Source organism: Balaenoptera physalus, assembly GCF_965194825.1.
Source record: "Balaenoptera physalus genome assembly, chromosome: 7".
Classification (NCBI taxonomy): Eukaryota; Metazoa; Chordata; class Mammalia; order Artiodactyla; family Balaenopteridae; genus Balaenoptera; species Balaenoptera physalus.
In genome coordinates, this window is record NC_138886.1 from 67,786,985 (window position 1) to 67,809,236 (window position 22,252).

The 22,252-nt window shown below is 40.6% G+C and overlaps 1 protein-coding gene and 1 long non-coding RNA gene across 4 annotated transcripts in view; one reads left to right on the forward strand and one right to left on the reverse strand.

Moving 5' to 3' along the window:
* Positions 1-2,659: 2,659 nt before the first annotated feature.
* Positions 2,660-7,866, reverse strand: LOC309663712. Its single transcript, XR_014265418.1, has 5 exons — positions 7,761-7,866; positions 6,939-7,141; positions 5,526-5,727; positions 4,735-4,915; positions 2,660-3,256 (listed from the first exon to the last, which is right to left on the reverse strand). It is a non-coding gene; the product is annotated as an uncharacterized lncRNA (long non-coding RNA).
* Positions 7,867-8,092: 226 nt separating this feature from the next.
* The window catches only part of ADAMTSL1 (ADAMTS like 1), a 473,568-nt gene continuing 459,408 nt past the window's right edge, over positions 8,093-22,252 (forward strand). For all 3 annotated transcript variants that reach the window (XM_082467989.1, XM_082467990.1, XM_082467991.1), the window contains exon 1: positions 8,093-8,232. In XM_082467989.1, the coding sequence (XP_082324115.1) occupies positions 8,170-8,232 (63 nt within the window). In that variant the 5' untranslated portion in view covers positions 8,093-8,169. The remainder of the gene's footprint in view (positions 8,233-22,252) is intronic.

The window sequence follows — 22,252 nt, forward strand, 5'->3', positions numbered from 1 at the left end:
TTCTCTTGTTGTGGAGCACGGGCTCTAGGCGCGCAGGCTTCAGTAGTTGTGGCTCACGGGCTCTAGAGCGCAGGCTCAGTAGTTGTGGCACACGGGCTTAGTTGCTCCGCGGCATGTGGGATCTTCCCGGACCAGGGCTCAAACCCGTGTCCCCTGCATTGGCAGGCAGATTCTTAACCGCTGCACCACCAGGGAAGTCCCCGACAAGAGTGTTTCTATCCCAGTCCAACTGATAGAAAGTGAGGAGGGCACAGAAGGAGAGCTGCGGGGGGTGGCAAAGGAAAGACATGTAACCAAACACCAAAACCCATAACTAGGACTGTGTGACCATTTTGATTAGAATGTACCTCTCTAGAGCAGACCATAACAAAACCTGCATAGTCGTGTGTCTTGGACCTTGCTGCTTCTTTATTTTGTACATCCTAGATGTGCCCCCACTGGCATTACTCCTCATAGTATTGTCAAGTGACATGTAGCGAATTTCCCTCCTTCACTCTCTGGCCTTAAATGCAAACATACCTCCAGGCTAGGACTTGTGTCCCTTCCAGCTGCTCCCAAAGGCTTCTGTGATTGGCTTCCACTCTACAATCATGTCTAAGGAGGGGGGTTTTCCCCTTTAGCCTTGGAACCCTATACTTTCCATAACTACTAGTTTCTGTGCTGGGAAACCAATATTGGATTTTAACTTCTAGGAAATGCACATGTGAAAAAGATAAATCTCTGAATTCTTTTACCTGCTTCTGCCAATCACACCTCTTATTTTCCCCTCAGGACACCTGCATTTTAGTCATGTTTTCATTGTTGTTGGCTTGTATTCAGTTCTCTATGTTATCCTTTTTCTTTTCTCCTTTGGCCATGCTTACCAAGTTCCATATTCCTCATGAAAGTCTTCCAAAGAAAGGCCTACCACATTTTCAAGTAGGAAAGATAAAACATCCAGTTTTACCCACAAACCTCATGTCCTTTTCAGAAACTTAAAAAATAAAGTGTATTATAAATTATTTTCAGTTAGAGGCTCTTTTTTTGTATTTCACTATATGACAGTTTTGGATATTTCTCTGACAATATTTATCATTGTGATAGGAGATAATCTTTGTAACTTAACAGAGAAACCATGCATCTAGCTGGTGTCAGCAAATAGCACAATGATCTATTTTATTTTAGGGGAAGAGTTCTATGATTTTCCATAGTTTAACTGCTGTTCTGAAATTCAAATTTTATTTCAAATGTCATCTACATTTTCCCTTAGATTTTAGAGACTATATTTTCTTTTCTTTTATAATTCTGCTCGCTTTTCTTCCTCTTGTTTTTCTTTTTTCCTGCTACCGTATCTGTAGACATAGCATATGTTAATTAATGCCTGCATGAATTTAACGAATATTTATCTAATGCCCATTATGTACAAGGCTTTGTGGAGGAGCTGGCATTGTCTACACCTTAAAGAATGAAAAGGATTTTTAGAGAAGCAGAGGTGGGAGGAAGGATCTTCCAGGCAGAAGGGACAAGATGAACAAATACACAGAAGTGGGGGGATTTGGAGTATTGGAGTCAATCAGGTATTTCAATTGGGCTGGAGCAGGACTTTCTATTATCCTGGGACGGGAAGCGGATCAGGGAGGTCCTTGAATGCCAGGCTGAGGAATTTGGCTTTTGCATTTTAATCCTGCTCTCCCTATATTGTCTGTAAATCTGTTCACACCCCTTCACCTATTGTCTGGCTCTGGGATAATTATTTTATCTGTAGAGGATGATGTCATGGAAATAGTGCTGAACTAAGAATCAAGGGCCTTGGATTTATATATTACACTTGGGTTTAATATGTGACTGTTACAACCATAATTCAAACCTTGAAGATTAAACTGGTGTCTCTCTGTGTCAAAAAGGCTATGAAAGACAGTTTGTTGCCAGAATTCTCTATTTATCATGACTTGCACACAGTAGGTGCTTAATAAGTGTTTTGTTGACTCTACTTCAATAACAAGTCTCTGAGATCCATGATGTAACCCCAGCAATGTAGAAAAAGGAAGAACGAGAACCACCAGTTTGAAGGTGATGAATAATTCTATCCTCCCAGTGCAGTTCAGTGCTCTATTAATCAGTTTGCTTGCTTGTTTGTTTATTTGTTTTTTTCCAGGGAAGAGGGTGTCCTAGAATTAGAATCTAAATTATGATAATGATTTTATCCCAGAATTTTATTAGAATTTTCAAGCACATAGAATAGTTGAAAGACATGTACAATGGGCACTCACATAGCCACCGCCTAACTTGGTAAAGATTTATCGATTTCTTATTTAGTACCAAGCTCTGAGCCAGACTCTGCAAACCCCTCGCTCCACCGCCCACAACAGCCCTGCAGTCCTGAACAGTAGTCTCCTCATTTAACAGCTTAAAACAAAAACCAAACAAGCAAAAGAGTGGGTTCAGGGACTTTCAGCAATTTATTTCCTTAGAGCCCTGCTGGTGGTAACTAGGACAGCTGGGACCGTCTGGCTCCAAAATCTGGGTTCTTTCCCCTCCACCAAGCAGCCACCAGAGTTCTTCTCTGCTGCTGGCCAGGCTCACAGATTCTAACCAAGTCCCTTCTTTATTTTGTACATCCTAGATGTGCCCCCACTGGCATTACTCCTCATAGTATTGTCAAGTGACATGTAGCGAATTCAGCCTTGTAGACAATAGGAAGAAATGTAAGCAGAAGCTCCTAGTGTTTCAGGAAGCGAGAGATGAGTCAAATCAAATTTTAAATTTTGTTACGCGCCTTCCACATGTAACATGCAGTGCTAGACACTTTGTAGGGGGAGATCACTGAGTATGGGATCTGAGACTATGGGACAAAGAATTTAAAAAACGTATCTTTACCCTATAAGCAGCCTAAAATAGTGGGTCGGCGTGAGTCAAGCATGGGTCTCATATGTCCCCGCTTTCTCTCTGTTTACTCTGTTGTCTTCACTTGCACAACCGTTCCCTTTTTCTTTGCAACCCTAAAAGTCTCCATAGATCTCAAGGTCTTTTTCAATTTCCATTTTTTCCATCTGGATTCTTACTCCTCACTGAGTCCTCAGACCAGCAATGACCTCTCCCTTCTCTGAACTCCTGTGGCCCTTTGCTCTACAAAGAGGCAGTGCTGTCTAGTGGTTATGAACACAGATGACCTGGGTTCAGATCTTGGGCCTTCCCCTCTCTGGGTATATGATCTTGACAAGTAATTTAATTCCCCATGCCTCAGTTTTCTCCTCTGTTAAAGAATTGGTCAAGGTTTCTGGAAAGAGAACAGAATTTACTCTTGCTAATTTAAGCAGAAAGTGTTATAAGGTATTAGTTAACTCACAGAAAATTGGAATTGTCAGTGAAAAAGACTAGTTTGAGCTTTCTGAAGATTCTCGTGCTACTGTGCAGTTGAAGATTACCAAAGGAGCTGCTGCCGCTTCCATAGCCAGGAAGTCACCTGCTTAGTGGAAATGCAAGGGCTGCATAGCCACACACCCACTTCTCTGATGCAGCTAAAAAACTGCATGTCCCAGGCCTGCCTCTTGACACCCACAAAAGTAATGACTATTAGCATGGTTGCAGGCAAGCCACATTGCTCTGTAGCCATTTTTACAAGTACAGAGAGCAAAGTGCGGTCTCTGCCTCACTTCTGCCTTCCAAATCTTAATGGGAGTGCTTCCGAGTGGCCAAATCTAAGTTGCATCCATATACTCTGGTTTCTCCTCAAATCGTATAGATGCTTTGCCTTTTTAAAAAAAATTGCACCCAGTATGCTAGCTGCAAAGGAGTCTGGGGAATGTAGTTTTTAGGTTTCAGGCCTCTGTGTTTCAAGAAGGCACTGGGTGATGAATGTTGACAGCTAATCTACCGGAAATAACATCCATATGAGGATAATGTGTACCTATTCATAGGGTCGTTGTGAGGATTACATGAAATAATAAATAGAAAGTACTTAGAACAGTGCCTGGCATGTGGGAGACTCTCAATAAATGTAGCTGTTTTCGTCAACTTCTCAGGGAGTTGTCCAGAGGAAAGTCAAACTACCTTAGATAGAGCTCCAATTTCCCACCTGCTAATAAGTAACTAGGATGAACCCACTTATCAAGAAGGGCACCAGTTTCCTCATCTATAAATTGAGGATAGTAATCCCTCTCTACCTGACAGAGTTTCTGTTCATATCACGTTAGGTCACGTGTGAAAGATGATTTGAAAATGGTAACGAATGCTCTAGTTGCTTGGGTGTTAAAGGGCTATTAGGTGAATCGTACAGACTCCTGCTCAAATTCCAGCTCTGCCCCTGAGACTAGCAGTCGGCTTCCAGTAGCTTGATCTCATTCAGCCTCACTCTGTTTCTTCTCTCTTTAATTTTCAGAATTAGCCAGGGGAAATCAAACCACTTCCACACATGCCCGTGAGGATAGTTAAGACTTGGGCGCTGCCATAGCCACCTCCTTCAAGAGGGGAGATGAGGCCCTACGCAGCTCGCCATCACTTCCCACCCCTGAGTTCTTTCCAGAAGACCCTCTGCCCTGTCTTGACAACAGTCGCTGCAACTAGAGGGCCAAGCGAGAAGGCCCAGCCTCAGGAAGAGACAGGTGGCTCCGGAGTGAACCCTGGAAGGCAGTCTCCCCGGGGAGAGAAATTCCGAGAGTTGAGCTCACTCTTTCCTGCCATAAAGCACACTGAATGTTAACAGCTTGCTCCTGTCCGAGCTGGTGTTTTTTAAATTAAGTATTGTTAAATCCATACCATTTGGAATGATGCTTCAGACAGCTCTGATACTCTCTCTCTTGCTTCTGCTTTCATTTCACCTAATATATTGTGCAGGGGGGGCCGTACCCAGTATTACAGCAGCCGGGGCCGCCACCACTGCTGCTGCGGCGGCAGCTGCTGGTACCCAGACACTGGCAGACGGCTTTCATTTAGATACCTGGAGAGGAAAAAAGGAACGTGGCCAACGCCCTGCTCAGATGCCCTAAGAGGCCCTTCCCAGGCTGCTGCTAGTGTGGATCTCGATTACCTAGGCTTTTATGTTATTTTTCCTTGGCACTGAAAACGGTTTTAGAAACGACAAAGATGGGAGACAAAGGAGTTGTAGACTAAAATAAGATACTTTCCGTTGTCGGGTAACATATGCCCACCCTAAAACCTGGGTAGCCTGCCTTCTGTTCTTTTGCCTTTACTGTAAACGTCCCCCTCCAACCAGTAGGACACCACTGTCAACATCTGCATACACACACACACGTATACACATACATACCTACACGTACATACATATATACATATATATTTACATATATGTATACGAGATGAAAGTGATTTAGAGTCAGAAGACCCTGTTCAAAGGCCATCCAAGGTAAGTCACTTAACTTTTCTGAGCCTCAGTTTCCAAATATAGAAAATTGGGTGAGTACTTCACCAACTTCGCAAGTAGTCAGAAAAGTCAAATGAGATTGTGGGTATAAAATCATTTTGTAAACTTTAAGGAGAGTGCATAAACTTTGGAAATTTGTCAGAATTAGCTCATCCCCCAAACTTACCCCAGTCACCATAACGCAACTTGATTTTGTTCTTCTTTTTCTGAAATTGCAGTCAGCAGGGAGTTTGCACTGCAGGGTGTAATGCTTGACTGTACAGTTGCTTTTCCTCATTTCTCTGGAAGGGAAACGCTACTCACAAAGGGACCAGAAGCTTGACACATTGTGGCGGGCATCCTCTGAGCATTCAACATATGGCTGAGGGCTTGAATTAAAAATATACTATTCAGTGACTTCATTAAGGTGACTATCTTGCTGGATATTGGCATGTTCCTCAAACCTCCAAGGCAGAAACCTCTGACTCAAAATATCTAGCCAGTGTTTATTTCCAAAGCAGGAAGGAATCTAGACTAGCACAGAAGTGGCTACCGATTATTCTCTGACCATGGCAATTTGCTATCTATTCTGCTACAAATGGTACTGTATCATAGTCATTCTTGCTACCCTTCCTTTTCCCACCACCTGTTCTTCCCTTTGAATCCTCCTGATGAATGATGTTTATGTGTGAAGAGGGAGGAAGTGGTATTAGATAAAATATTCCATTTTTTAGAACGAGTTGAAACTCTTTAGCCAATGACACTGATAGAAGAAGAAAACCCGTAGCAGAAAGTTCCATTGTGTAAAAGAGAGATATATAACACAACTTATGAGTGAAAGTTTATTTGAATCAAGCCATTTTTAATATGATGAGGACTTCAGATAATGCCAGTCAAGCATTTTTACATCTCCTCATGAGTACTCTTTAGCTTGTGAGCATTAGCTAGTTTTTGAGAGATTTGTAAAACGAATCTTTCTGAATGGGAAAAGCATACTTCAAGAATAGGACCTCTTTGTTGTGGATTTGTACTATCCATCTTTCTAGGTGGGGGAAAAGGTGGATCCTTATATGCCCTGACTTTCCTAATAGGTTGAAAATGGGATTTTTAAAGCTCTTCTGTCTTTCATTGATATTCCATATGAAGTACATAACCTGAAGTTGAACAACCTGCTTTTCTCCACCTTTTTGAAAAGCAGCACTGCAGGTATGTATAGAAGCAGACCTGCCTGTATTCACATGCCTGTTATGGCTTGATCAGGTTTTCCATATTTGAGCGTTTCATGCCTCTTGTCAGTATTTTTTTTTTAACCAATGGAAGGAAAGAACCTTAATTCTAAATGTCTTCTACCTTCACCCTGTATATTTCTGGGCTATCAGGAGATCTACAAAGGAAGAATTTCCTGGTGACACCCCTATGGAAATGTAAGGCCAAGTTTGCTATTTCATTCTTTCAAAAATTCAATGATTTCCTTAACAGATAAGGTGAAAGGCATCCTTGTTTGACACTTGACGCTTTTCTAAAACTATAATAAAATCCCCCTCTATTAGAATTCAATCTTGCTTGCTGGTGGTTTAACCAGACTCAGAAGCTTCCTGACCTTCTCTTTGCTGTTGCTGGCCTGGCCCCGTCATCATTTCGCTGGTCATCAGTACTTCCTCCAGGGCTGGACTGGATGGGAAGGTCATCTCCTCGTCCAACCTCTTGCAACAGTAGAAGGAAAAGGAGGTAAAACTCCCTCCAGCCTTTTCTGCTATATTATAGCAGCTCTGATAAAGGACGTGGATAAGGAGGAGGCTGAAACTGTTGGTTAAAAGGTTTAGGGATTAACTGAGGATTTAATTCACCCTTTCTTTCCCTCCTTCTGCTAAAGCCGATAGTTGAGAGTTGGCACTGTGTCAAGACCAGGCTGTTCCTCAACCCCGAATTTCAGCCCCATACATCTCAAGAGTCTTTGCTGAGGGCTTCTTTTTAAACAGGGGATCTAAGTTTCTAATTGTGCCTTGAGCTTTAGTAAACCTGGGCTATTTTAAATTGTCACTTTACAAAGAAGCAACCTGCTTTTTTTCTTCTCCTTCAAATCAAGTCATTACTACACAAAGTAACTTATGCCTCTATTTAGGCTTAGTGAGGAACTTTCAAAATGTTATACAGTCTCCCTTTTCTAAGTGAAGGGGGAAAATAAAGAGGAACTTTATGGAAGAGGCATAAAGCAGTTGTACAGAACACGTTTAAAGGGCACATTAAGTCAGTTTTTGTCTGTGATTCTTTCCCTTTATGGCATATGTTATATATTGACAGGGATTAAGTTTCTCTCCTGAATGGAACAATACAGAGTCACAGGGAGCTACTGTACTTTACAAAGCAACAGGCACCAGCACAAGCAAACGGCAAATAGAAATGTATCTCACAAAGAACTAACCAGGTTAGTTAACCGCACAGGGCTCTGCTTCATCTTTTGCAATTCTGCATCGTTTGCATTTCTCTTCTGGTTCTGCTGCGCGCTCCTCCGCTCTCGTTCCTTTTTCGTCCTTTCCTCCCTTTCTCGCTCACACTGTTACACTCTCTCTGTCCCCCTGGCTTTGTTATTCAGCATGTCTGATTAGCAGGAGGCTGATTGGCTGGCTGCCGGCTCCGAGAGAGATTCCATTCAGCTTACCCCCCACCCATCCACCCACCCACCCACCCCTCAGTCAGGAAATGTGAGCGGGGCTGATGGAAGCTGATAGGCAGGACCGGAGTGTTAGCACCAGTACTGGATGTGACAGCAGGCAGAGGAGCACTTAGCAGCTTATTCAGTGTCCGATTCGGATTCCGGCAAGGACCCAAGCATGGAATGCTGCCGTCGGGCAACTCCTGGCACACCGCTCCTCTTTCTGGCTTTCCTGCTCCTGGTAAATGCCTTTTCATTTCAATACATCGCTATGGCCATTTAGTCTGGGTGCTGTTGTGGTGGTGCGTACGTGTGTGTATGTGAGTGTGGGTGCCTGTGTATATCTTTCTCTTCAAACGCCAGGTAAAATAATTTACATGATTTAAAAAAAAAAAAAAAAAAAGCTTCTTGCAGAATTTTAACCCTAACTTCCTAAGCAAAAGAAAGTCTGCAAGACTTTGTGGGATTAGTTAGAGGTAACTAGGAATACTGAGACATACGGAGACATGAACTTTGGGACATACTGCATGGAGTTTGTGAGCTGAGGGCTGTATAAACGGTGGTGTGCATGCTTGGAATTTAGGTAACAGATGTCCTGAAATCAAACTCACTCACTGAAGTGTTCCTAGAATATTTTTGAAGGATGGGCTGTGAGGGGCTTTCCCCCACTACCTTTTATGATTCCTCCTTCCTCTGTGCACATGTGCTAGGGAAACAGGTAAAAGAGGGAATGAAAGCCTCTCTGTGGCCAACCCAGATTATAGCTCATAATTACGGCAAGTCATCTGCGGATACAAGTTAATGCTAGTATTTATGAATTGAGGATTATGGTCTTTGATCTCAGGTCTGCTTTTGAAGAAGAAGAAAATGCTGACTTTTTGTGCAGCTTCTTTCCACAGTCACAGTGATAAGATGCTCTGCTCTGGAACGTCAGCACACACTGCATTTTTGACTCGAAGTAAATGTTCCGTTGTGACTCATACTTGGTTTTATGGGCAGAAAATGAAACTTTACTGTCCAAAAAAAATCTACACTCAAAATATTAATAGCAATGCACATTTTTTTAAAACCAGAGTGTTCTGGGCAGGCAGCTTCGTAAACCTCATCTGCAGGTTTGATTCCAGAGTTTGCACACACTGAGTCCAAACAAACGTGCTGTAGCTCTCCCTGTCGCATTTATGCAGAGCCAGGCCTTCCTCAGAAGGTAACCAGGCAAGAAGGGAGAAAGGGAAAAATGCAATGCATGTATAGGTTGCATTGATTCGTCAAAGATGAAGGGATGTTTGTTCTGATTAGACTCTGACAAATTTGATCTGCACTATCATTTTGAAGAAGGGGAGCAAGCTATTTAAGCACAAATTTTAAAACTCCAGGAAGGCTCATCATCAGAGAGTGATTAAATATGTTAACAATTCCACTTCTGATTTGCATCATTGTAGCCAAGAAGTCATAATGCTGCATTGCAAAAGCTGTATATATAGAAGTGTATTTTCAAGTTCTCATAGAAATTTAAATGCAAACTGAACTTTAGGCATGAATGGACTGTACGTTTTTAGCTGTTCTGAAGAATATAAAAAGCAGAACGTTTAGGTGTGCTTTATGACTAGTGGGGCAAGCAATTTATGAAAGGTGTCTCATTTTTTCCATATGGGACGTGTTACTTATATACACGCCATTGGTTTGCCTCGTCTTTCCCGCTTTGTATTTTTTTAAATGCAGGGGTTATTTTCGCATTTAATTACATCATGAAGCAAATTACCAGCACACAGTACTTTTTTGGTATCTTCATAAAGAAGTATGATCTCATTATACTTTGGAAAAACTTGCCCATTCAGGAATAGATTGTTTTGCTACCCACTTGGTAAATTGCATTATATTTCTCTTTGATATCTTGAATATTCATATATGTGTTTGAACATATAATGACGCTTATATGGATAAAAAGGAGTGTTTGCTTATTTCCGATTTGAAACATAAAACATTTTGTTTAAATTACAATAATTGTATTCTGAGGATAAAAGGAAATAAGACCCAGGTTTGCTTTATACCTGTATTTAAATGAATTTGGATTCTGAGAGTTAGGCTAGGAAAGAAAGAACTGCCCGGTGAGTGCCAAGATACATCCCTGTGCAGAGTAATAACAGCGTTAGTAGTACCTGCCATGTATTGTGTGTCTGAATGTGCCAAACACGAGACCAGTTGTTTGAAAAGCATTACAGTGAATCCTCACGATAACCTTGCAAATAAGGCATCTTTAAACCCATTCTACAGATAAGGAAATAATCTTATATTTGAACTCAAAGGTGAAATAATGGAGAGAAAATAACTTGTTTGCTTTGTACTGTGGTTGTAAAATGTTTAGCCGTGATGGAAGCAATGACACAGGTTGGTCTGTAGTCTTTGTTGGAGGTATTTAGGCTTTTTGCCTCATCTTGGCCAATAAAGATGTGTGCAACATTAAGGGCACTTGTCACACTTGCTCATTCACTGTCCCATTTAGCTTTTGAGCCAAAAGTAAATTATTGGCCCAAGAGAAAGTGACCTCTAGCCTGATCAGTAGTTGACTTAGAACCAGAAGTGTGACATTTTCAGCTCAACCTTTTGTCTGGATCAGGAAATTGAACTGGGTGGCTTGTTTTTCCTATAATTGTTTTATACATTATAAGAGTCTGTCTACTCTTAGAATTAATTTAAGCAATTTTTAAAGATTCCTTTTTTTACTTACTTGGAAAACAACCTGTTTGTTTAGTGGCAAAGCCCAGTTTCTACTTCAAAACAGCCTTCATATCACTGATAGCAGAATCGTCTGTATCATGACTTGGTTCTTGAGTGTATACAAATACTGTATGCTGTTCACCCTCAGTTTTACCAAGACCCTTTCCCACTGGAGCATTATTCCTGAGACAATGAAGTCCCTGTGTCTTTTATATCTATTTTTGGTCACCACCCACATTTTCATGCAAAGCTCAAACATCATAGACTTCTTTTTTTACTCTGAACACAGTAGGACAGTAGTGCTGAGCAAGAGATTTTATTCTGATATTCAGGTCAAAGTAAGCCACATAACCCAACCTTCCCCATCTCCCCACCCTGCTCCCCTTTTCCCTTCTCCCTCCTTTGTCCCAATTGTTTAGCTCAAAAGGAATGTGGCAAAAACCATGACCGGCCATTGACATATGTGTCCATCCAAATTGAAGTCAAATCACTTCTTGTCAGAAAAGCATTTAATCAAATCTGCATTTGCTTTTTGTTTCTTTTAAGTGGTTTTAAGCTGTTTCGCCTGCTATTGTGGCAGTTGCAAGGGTAACACTCAGAATTATAATAAAGTACATGTGTTTTTCTGTTGAATTTCTTTTTCTTCTCTGCACTAATTTATACATGGAAACTAGTCAAACACAATAGCCCATTCCCTTTGGTCGCTCTGGCACTCTCCTCCACTATTATCTAAGTGGATCTATCTTGGATGGCGAGAAGCACCATTAGCTTGTGGAATGAATGTTAAATTCCTTACTTACAGCAGACTGTGGCCTGCTCCAATAAGTGTGTGTGTGTGTGTCTGTCCCTGTGCATGCACAAACACCTTTCTATAACTGTTTACATCTATTTCTTACTCTTATGCCTACATTGTCTTTAAGTCAAGCTTAAGGATATTTCATGTAAATCTGGAGAACGTAGTGAGGCATTTCTTTAAACATTATTTAACTTCATGTGTTTGTGACATTTTTTGTCTAGACATGGTCAGCTACATTTTTGTTTTCTCCTGTTTTTAGCATTTCAGTCTGTTTCAGGATGACTTTCTGGCCCCCGTTATTATTTTCATGTGAACCAGTTCTATGGCTTCATATAAGTTGAGGGAAGTATGTCCAATAGTGGTCACTAGTGAACTACAAAAGAATCCGGTTACACCAAGCAAGTTTTTCCTTGAAAGACCCTGTGGATATATTAAAGACTTTTGAAAGAAAGAATGAATAAATAAATATATTTGTGCATTTATAGGAGTGTTAATACATGTTGGTTCCCCTTTACCAATATGTATGAATAAAATGGAAAGCAAATCTCTAGCAGACCACATGGTAGGCTATTATTCAAACTTAGGAGTGCACAGAGTTCATTCTTATATCTTTATAACAATGTGCAATTTTAATCAGCGAAGTGTGGTTAACCCCCGTCCTTGCTACTCCTTTTTTAACCCAGTTTGTTGGTACATTTTGCACAGGGTTTATGTTTGCATGAAACATGGTTTGGTATTTTGGTTCTCCCCTTTATTATGGCTTAATCAAAATATAATTTTAAACTCATTCAGGAAAAAATACAGAGTCCTGTGAATTTCTGCATTTCCCCCAGTACCCGGTAGAATGTGTTTTACATACAGGCATCATAACTATTTGTGAACTAAATTCAGAGAGCAAAGGATGTAAAGAGACTCACATGATTCTCTAATTCTCCACATGTTCGGGGTTTTCTGACTTCATATATATATCTCGTGTTTTTGGTCAAGTGACAGCTCTGCTTTTAATTTGTCTATTTTAGGTTCCAGGTCTAATTATGTAAGTTTCATTCTACCCTTCCCTCCTTGTGCATATTCTACTGTTTCTTGTGGTCTCCTGAGTAGAGTGACCCAGAAGTGACCTCTTTGTAGCGGGAGGACCATAGTCTCTTCTTGAGTGAGAGCATTCCTTGACTCATCATGAATAACCTACTGGTGAAGCATGTTGAGATAATCACAGGAAAATGTGTCTAAATCAAGTTTGAGAGTCTTGCTGTTTTTACTAATTTTCTTCATCCAGAGAGCTGGCTTCAAACTTTGTGTTTTCACCAGAATGAGACAAGTTCATGTCATCTTCTGTCTGCATCATAAAAGCCATACCATGTGGTTGAATTTTGGCTTGATTGGCAGGACTGGCTCACGAGCGGCTTAGGACTGGCATAGCAGAGGTGATGTAAGTCCGAAAGGATCCTAAATGAAATAGGCCAGCACAGCTGGGTGGGGAACCTGCCTGCTAACTGGGTATGCTGTTGCTATCAACCCCTTCTTTCCATGAGCTCAAAAATAAATGACTAAATCGCCCCAATTCCTGAACTTCAAGATTAAAAACTACATTGAATAAAGCTTAACTCTTCTGGTTTCTTCTCCCAGGGACTTTGCTAACTGAGAGTACCCAGCATGTAGGGCAGTTAGACGTTTTCTGGCTGTGTCTAGATGTCCCAATGGTAGTCGTCTGCAGACAACAGTGACCTCTGGCTTTTTGTTTGTTGTATTTCCAGAAGCTCAGTATTTATAAATCAGTTTGAATAGTTTCCTATACTTGTTAATAGTCTCTCTTCCGGTCATAGAAGTATATCTTATCTCAGCCACTATTGTAACCTTTATTTGAAGAAAAACCGTAATTTTTGTTTGACTGCCCCACCCTAAATTCCACCAGTGTACGGTCAGTATTTAGTAATTGTTTGTCAGAGGCGTACATAATTCACCGTATTCTTGACAATATTTTTAAATGTAATTTCTTCTAGTTCTTGTGCTTCCTTGTATTTATTTCTCATACTGTACTTAGGTTTCTGTCTAGTCAACAAGGTTGTGGGTGACAGAAGAGGGAGTGACTTGTTTCTCCTACCTTTATCAGAATGCCTGGTCTCAGTAAATGTTGTCGAATGAATGAATACATGGATGAATATGAATGACTTGGTAAGAAAATATAAGAAAAGGGTAAAGCACAAGTAGCAAGGGGAACATGTGAACGTCCATTTCACCTGTGAAGCATTTCACCAATTCTGGTTTTAGTAAGACCAAATCAATAAGCCTAATACATTCAAAAGAGAAGGTACATATTCTGTTTTTCTTCCTCTCCACACAATGAAAAACAATTGAATGACGATCCTTTTTGCCATTGTTAATTAGAATGAATTTTGCATGTTTCATATCTTTTTTTAAATCCATTTAATTCTCAAGTATTTTTTCCTCTTACAAAATTTGTCCTCAGGAAGAAAATGATACTTATATTAGCCACAGTTTTATAAAATTGGAAAGTTTCTCATTATAGCAGAGATAATGTTGTGGATTCACCAAAAATTCATTTCTTTTTACTACTGGGCACAAAGATAAACTTTATTTCGCAGTTTTCTCTGTAATTAGTTGGTGCAGTATGATTGAGTTCTGGTCAATGGAATGTCGTTAGAAGTGATATGGCACTTCTAGGCCTGACATCTCCCACATAATCCTCCAAGTAAACAAGAACTCTCTCTTTATACACCTGCTGGATGCAGAGAATCCAGTAAAGAACTTCAAGACTCTAGAAAATAGTCAAGCCACCAAATGGAAGGCCTCATCCCTGAATGAGCAGAGCCCCACACCGCCATGCCAGCCAGTCTCACAGAATTACATTTGTGAACATTCGTTTAACCACGAGCAAGCAATAAACCCTCGTTGTGTTAAAACACTGATAGTTGCGGGAAGGTGTTCTTTGTCGTACTGAAAACCTTTTTAAATAACATTGCTTCACATTTAGATGAAATGAATGCTTTTAAGTAAGTACCAATACCACTTTCCATTTATTATACGAGAAAATTAAAATAAGGACATGCCATGTCACCCTAATGGTGGTTTAGTCTTTGTGGTTTCCACTTACTGTATACCTAGAGTTCTCTAAGTACTTGCAGGCATGTGGAAAAATGGGAAAATGGGTCCAAGTCCTTTTTTCAAACAAAATCCAGGAGTGGGTAGAGCAGTAAAAAATAAGGGGGGTGGAAAAGGCAGGGCTGTGGTAAACAGTTGGAATCCCATGGAGCAGAACAGGACCACACAACCTGGCCAAGGGCACAGAACCACACAGACCCAAGGGTCTGAAAAGGATACCAAGAAGCAGAAACTGAGGCACAACACCAATGCAGCGCCAGAGATGTCAGAAAATAAAGGAGTCAACAAGTGACAGAGAGGGGAACAGACTCATACACGTGTGCGCGCACACACACACACCCACACACACGCACAAAACATATAAAGTAAGACACACTTCTTGAGTATAGCTAGTCTCAACCATCTTTGATACATTTTTCTAGGAGGTGTCCAGGTGTCAGGAAAGAGCCCTGGTTTTAGAGTGTGGCCATCTGGGCTCTAACACTGATTCCAGCCCTATGATCGTGGCCCAGTCACATAACTCGCTGAAGCTATTGTTTCCTCATCCATGCACGATTGTCCATCTCTCCTAACTCTCCAGGATACCTTGAGAGGAAAACGCAGCATTAGATGTTGAAGTGTTTTTTCAACTTCAAAGTACTATAAAATTTCAAGTGATTTCTTTCATTCATGTGAAAATCACTTATCTATCACCAACTGTATACCCAACACAGAGCCAAGCTCCATGGAAGATAATTTAAGGCACAGTCCTTGCAGTGAGGAGCTTGGAAGGTTGTTGGACATTCTGTGGTCAATTTTTTTTTTTTTTTAATTTTCAAAAAACTCTTCTGTAGGGAATAGTTTTGTGATGTATATAATTACTTTCAATTACCCCACAGGATGGCTCATTTTGCTTTTCCCCTCCTGCTTAGACACTGGCAGTTTAATCCTCTCATCCATGTGTAAATGTAAATTATGGCTTCCCACAGATTATCAGTGTATTATCTTCATGGATATTATCAGTCAGTATTTGACTTCAAACATTAAATTTTTTTCCAATTTCTATAGTTCAGAATATCAATTCGTGCAGCAGAACACTCTATAACAGTGTCTTAGTTAAGATAAATTCTTTGGGAAAAAACTTTTCTCAAAGCAAATATTTATCATTGCGAGAATTATCATTAACTGTGTGCAACCAATATCTAGGGAGTTTTCATCTGCCCACTATCATTGGGGCATCATGATGGCAGACTTCAGTCTTACGTAGTTTCTACTCCATTGTGCTTATTTTATAATAACCAAAATCTAGGCAAAAAATAAGCATATTCCATTTGGAATTATAATTCTGTAAGTGCAATTAGTATAGTAGGTTGCATCTCCCTACCTCACTAGATTTTTATCTAAAGTTCTTATTAAAATAAGTTAATTACAACAAAACCCAAAAGGCCTTGTGCATGGAAGGGGGGGATAGTTCAGAGAAAGGGAATAGCAGAGAAGTCACGCATGTGAGCATACGCCATTTATAATACTGGAGACTTAGTCCACTTCTGAAGCAAGAAATTGCAGGACTCTAATAGTTTCACCACCTGTGAATTATTTGGGTGCACCTCATAAGCGGGTTCTTTCTTCTATTTGTTTAAAGAAATAAGTGGTATGTTCGCCAATTCTACACTACATTAACTTTCACAGAGTTTCCATTTTCATCTTCATTGCTTTTTCAGATTTTTTTCCAAAGGTTCTGCCCTTCCCCAACTAAACTTTTGGGTATTTTCTCCTTCAATTTTCGTCTGGGGACTTTCTCTAAGTCAGTTCAGTCTGTTGGTATAAATGTTAGGACAATGGAGGGAAGGAGAGTGATAACCTAAGACATCCTGACATAAATTCCAAGAGCACTAAAGAAATGAGACAGGAAATTAGAGCAACCTATAATAAATTCTAACTGTCCAATAAAATAAATATACCTCACTTTGTTCCCTTAGTAAAGTATGGTAGGGTGTCTGATTTCTCAGCCCACTTTACCATTTGAAGTCTGCCAGAGTATTGTTCAAATATTGTACTTCATCAATAGAACCAGAAATGAAAAAAGGTGTTGGAAACAATAAGAACTTCTACTGTTTAGGTGCTGCAGTGAGATTTAGAAGAAAGCTTTTTAGAAATAGTCTGTTTTTTTATTACAGTTATTATAACCATTTGTCATCCAGACCAGGTGCCATACACTTTTACTTTGGGGCTTGTACCTGGTCTAAGATAGCAAACATGCTTTGAAATTACTGTTACAGAGTGAGTTTAATTGACATTTGGATTCCCAGGACATAGATTTATTGTGTTTTCGAATTAAAAAGAATCTTTGAGGTAGCATAAAATGTGACCTCAGTTGACTGGGATCTCTTTGAAGGCAGAACTTTGGTTTTATTTTGTCTTAGATATCTTTATATCCCCAGCACCAGACAAAGAGTTTGATTTACAGAAAATGTTCAATATAAGTTTGTTGTTTGAATAAATGAATTTATCACCTATTCCAGCCCTTTGATTTCACAGATAATTGAATTTAACATATAAATGTTTGCAAAGAGATTGGAGACATATTTGCCAGGAACACCTAGTAGGTGGGATCCAGAGCCTGGAATCTGGATCTCTTTCCTTTGAGTCCATACTCCTTTGAGAAGGAGTTCATTCTCTTTCTGTTATACTGTATGGCCCCTGAGGACCTTTGTATAAGAGTCAGCCGAGCCGGCCTTGGTAGAGAAAGGTTGAAATGTTGAAATGTCACATGCAGTGGAAACCGAGGAAGCAATGAAGCTGATGGAAAATCATCTTGAGTTAAAACTCGAGGATCATTGTTGGTTTATAAACATTGGGGTGACCTGGCAAGAAGAGGGGACTGAAGTCTATAAAGTTTATGTCTTGCCCTAGACCTACAACATATCAATAAGCTTCATTTCTCTTGCTTTCCATATCAATGAACAGTGTGAATGTGAAATACAAAATGGTGATGTATTTGTGAAAAAGACTTCATGGGGGACCTTGCACATAGTAGGTCTCCAAGAAGTGTTAGCTTCCTTCCCATCCCCCAGTGCAAAGTAGTATATTCATTGAGAGCCTGCTGTATATCAGGCCCTGTGCAGGGTACAGGGTATACTGTGTTGAACAAAACAGACATGGTTCTAAAGATGGGTCTTTCTACATGTAACATCAGAAAGGATTTGAGATTGGGAGTGGGGAGGACAGGAATGAATTGGCCAGTACGTTCCATTGGTTTTATGTTGCTGTCATGATATTGTTTTCTTTAAACTGTATATTTAACTATTGCTGATGTAAGGGCATCTCTGCCTAAAGAAATAGACACATTAATTCATTATTTATAGTGATTCCAGAAAGAATGTGTTAGAAAAACTCTAAAACTCTGAAGATTTATATTTAAGGTCACTTCTTTGAGCTATGCCTTTTTTTTTTTTTTTTTCTTTTTTTGCTGGAATCCTCTTTTTTAGTCATACTGAAACCAAAGCTTAATGAGTGTATTACTTGGTCTCTGTTTATTTGATACATAAACACTTGTCTTTTCCATCTTAGAAATATGCTCAAGCAGGGAAACCTTTACACCAGCCCCTCATTCAAGTGAATAAAAGACCAGTCAACAGCATATAGAGCACTAATTACAGTAGGTTTTTCCTCAAAAGGTTTAGCTTGCTCTGGGGAAACCATTCGTATGAAGGACCTTTAGAAATCTTTGAGCATCACCTGGCAAACAGTCAGCATGTTCTCAGTTCTCTGCTAGGAGGGGTTCTGATTTTCCAACACCTCTGCCATGTCCCTGTGACCAGTCCTAACCTGCCTTAATTCAAGGCAGGCATTCTTACCCCTGGTAGTTTGCTAAATTTGCTAACTTCGCTAACTTCAGTTTGGTGGTGCTGGGACCCAAACCCTGTCCTTTATGTCCGTTTTAGAGTTCTAGATAATTGAAAGAAGTGGTTCCCAGACCTTGGATGTCGTAGACCATTAAAATTTCAAAAAGAAATAAGATTGTGTTTGCAGGTAGGCAGGGAGTATGGAAGACAAAGTTTCTAATGTTTTAATTTTATTAGGTAAGGACATATAAAATAAAGTTCTATCACCTAAGTTTCATAAGTGAAGTAATAATAGTTAATACTATAGAGAGTGCTTGCTTCAATGTGAGATATACTTTACATATATTAAGTTATCTAATTGTCCTAACAACCCTAGGAAGTAGTTATAATTATTTTCCCCATTTTACAGATGAGGAAACTGAGACACAGAGAGATTATATAACTTGCTTTAGGTTACTCAGCTAGTAGTGGCGGAGTGCAGCTTTGAACACAGGCAGGGTTCACTCTTGTTCCAACAATGCCATTTTGTTTCACCAGCGGTTCAAGAAATGACAGGTTATTTGAATAAGCCCAAAGTTTCAAGTATATAATTTCAGAAGAGAAACTAAACACATTTAGCTCTATGGAAAACTAACCAGGGACCTTATTGCTCTCCTTATTCTTCATATCAGTGAAAAACTTTGTTAGACTGACCTGCTCTAAGCCAGACAATTTCCCTGGGACACAGAGATGAACGAGACACAGCCCCGCCCCCGAGGACGCTCACAGATTCTAAACAAAGTTTTAAAAAGATAACACAGGGCTTCCCTGGTGGCGCAGTGGTTAAGGATCCGCCTGCCAATGCAGGGAACACGGGTTCGAGCCCTGGTCAGGGAAGATCCCACATGCCGCAGAGCACCTAAGCCCGTGCACCACAACTACTGAGCCTGCGCTCTAGAGCCCACGAGCCACAACTACTGAAGCCCGCGAGCCACAACTACTGAAGCCCGCGTGCCTAGAGCCCGTGCTCCGCAACAAGAGAAGCCACCGCAACAAGAAGCCCGCGCACTGCAATGAAGAGTAGCCCCCGCTCGCCTCAACGAGAGAAAGCCTGCGCGCAACAAGGAAGACCCAATGCAGCCAAAAATAAATAAATAAAATAAGTAAATTTATTTAAAAAAAAAAGGTAACAGACTGAGGCTGAGTGGAGGATATAAGATGCCACAGCAGCATAAGGAAGAAAACGAGAGAAGGAATTTGGCATTTATTTGCTGCAGTGCCCCAGGCTCCGTGCTAGGCAGAGAAGCACTCGGCCTCTAGGTGGGTCAGTGAGGGTGACTTAAAAGATGGGACATTTAAAGTGAGCCTTAGGAGATCAATGGAGGTTCACCAGGTAGACAAGAGAGGGAAAGGGGGCATTAGGCAGAGGGACCTGCACGGGAAGAGGCACAGAAGAAGGAAAAAAAGTTGAATCCAAGGAGCCGTGAGTGAATCCCAGTGGCCAGAGCATAACAGCTCCTGCAGGGCCTGGCATGCCATGCCTGGGAGCTTTGGCCCAAGTTTGTGTTTTAGAAAGACATCTGTGCTGGCCACACAGAGTGGAGAGACCCCGAGAAAGGAGGCTGGAAGGCCATTTGATTATGACACCACTGATAGCGAGAAGCCATGAAGACGGCAGCAGCCCCAGTGATGGAAAAGAGGGGGAAAGATCCACCTATACGGCTACATAGTCACTTGCAGGAAAAAGCCCTGTGGTCCTCTGGGCTCAGAGGCTCTTATAGCACCAGCTGTGTGCCCTTTAGGTCCCCCTGCTCAGCAGACAGCCTGTACCCTGGCACTGAGTAGATGCTCAATTGTATGCAGAAGGAATGCGCGAAGGAGTGAATCATTTTATTCAAGGCTCCCCTGTTCAATCCCTTCCCTACAGTCAGAGATTTTTTTTTTTTTTTTTACTAAATTATAAAAGGCCTTCTGGAGTAACAAATGTCTCAGTCTTTAAAACCTGAAGAACTTTCTGTCATTCTCTCAGGAAAGAGAGAATTCAGGCTCAACCTTTCTGAAGAGATTGCCACACTGCTGTGACTTAACCCTTTAGTCACTCTCAGTGAACCTTTCCAAATACATAGAGGCTATTTCAAAGGGGCACTCCTGCACTTTTTGGAAAGTTTTATGACCTCACGTAACACAAAGGCCATCGTGGGGAGTCATTTTTGTACTTTGGGGTGATTGTTGTCCTCAGAGACGGCAGTGTTTTCCCACTTGTGGTTATTTATCTGTTTTCTCACCAGACAGTGCTTTATTCAACTCTTATTCATGTCACAGTCATGAATCTTTCCACGGGAAGCCAGCAAATATCTTTGCCCTAATTCTTGCAGCGCTCCACATTATCTAAAATGGGCTCCACATGCGGAGTTCCCTTTGAAAGCAACTGAAACTCCAGTAAAAGATGCTGCATTCAGTGTCTAAATTTAAGTTAGCTGCCCTGATGGAATAGTAATTGTGGTCTTCAGAAAAAAAATCAAGCCATATCTGAAATTCATCAATTCATCATTTTGTACTAAAAGCATAATGTGACTGAAAAAAATAACCCGCAAGTTTTATTAAAGAAAGTGTGAGTTAAATGTCACATAATTATATTCTTTATATTTTTTCTTTATGAATCCAGTTGCTAAGGCATCAGGTTTTTAATCAGCCATTGGAATCCTGTGGGTATATAATTTCTTCTTCTCCTAATTAGGAATAGTCTCCAATTTACTCAGCATTAGTACAGAATTGATTATAGCTTGGCCTCACCTCATAAAGTAGACTTACTTTGGAACAGCATCAAACAGGTATTTACGTTTTAAAACGTATGGTCCTTCTGACTTTCATTCTAATTTTGGACATTTACTACTTTTCCTTTCCTTCCTTCTTCCCCCAACTTGACTGCAAACAACACAGAAATCTCGTCAGACTTAGCAAAGGGGGAAAATGTGACTTTTAGTGTCTTCCTATGTGCTAGGTACTGTGCTACTTGTTTCTATAGGTCATCTCAGATAAGCCTTACCACATCCTTGTATAGATAGGAAAACGGAGTACTAAAACGTAAAAGGTGGCATGAATTCCTCTACTTTTAGTGTACACGTACTCAATTCTTATAGCAAACAAATCATATTAAAATATGCAGTACAGACTGTTTTCCCTGTTGTTGGGACTATGTTATTTGGATTGTCAGCAGAAGCCTCCCCAACTTGCTGAGTGATTTCCACGGTTTCAGAACCAAATTCATTAGCGTTCACTGCTTGTACCGTATTTCATGGATCCTAAGATACATAATTTTTCTGATTTTAGAAACTTTGATGCGTCTTATAATTGACAGCAGGTCACTGTTTAATGGGTGGCTCTTTTTTGATTCTTAATGGTACATAAAATAGTGTGACTTCAATCTGTGTCATCTTGGATTCGGTGGAATGGTGTACCAGGGTCCTTCCAGTGTCTAAATGATGGGAGCAAAGCTTGAGATTCAGTTACAGAAATAGGATTATGGACCCCCGACCCTCTCCTCCCGTTCACAGTCCTCTGATGCAGATGGCTCTTGTCTTTGCTTGCCAGTCTGAGACATTGAGAGTTTGTACCTTGAGCTCAACTTACTTCTGTCCCATAAAAAGGTCAAAGCCCCCTTACCGAAGATCTCTTTTCTTCTTAATCTAAATGTACCTTCAGTTTTTTTTTTACCTGTAAGCAATATAGTATAATGTGGTAGCTGCTGATCTTTGGTCAATATCAGAATCAGCTGAGCACCTATTGAAATTATGAAGGCCCAGGATGCTCTTGCTTACTTCAACGGG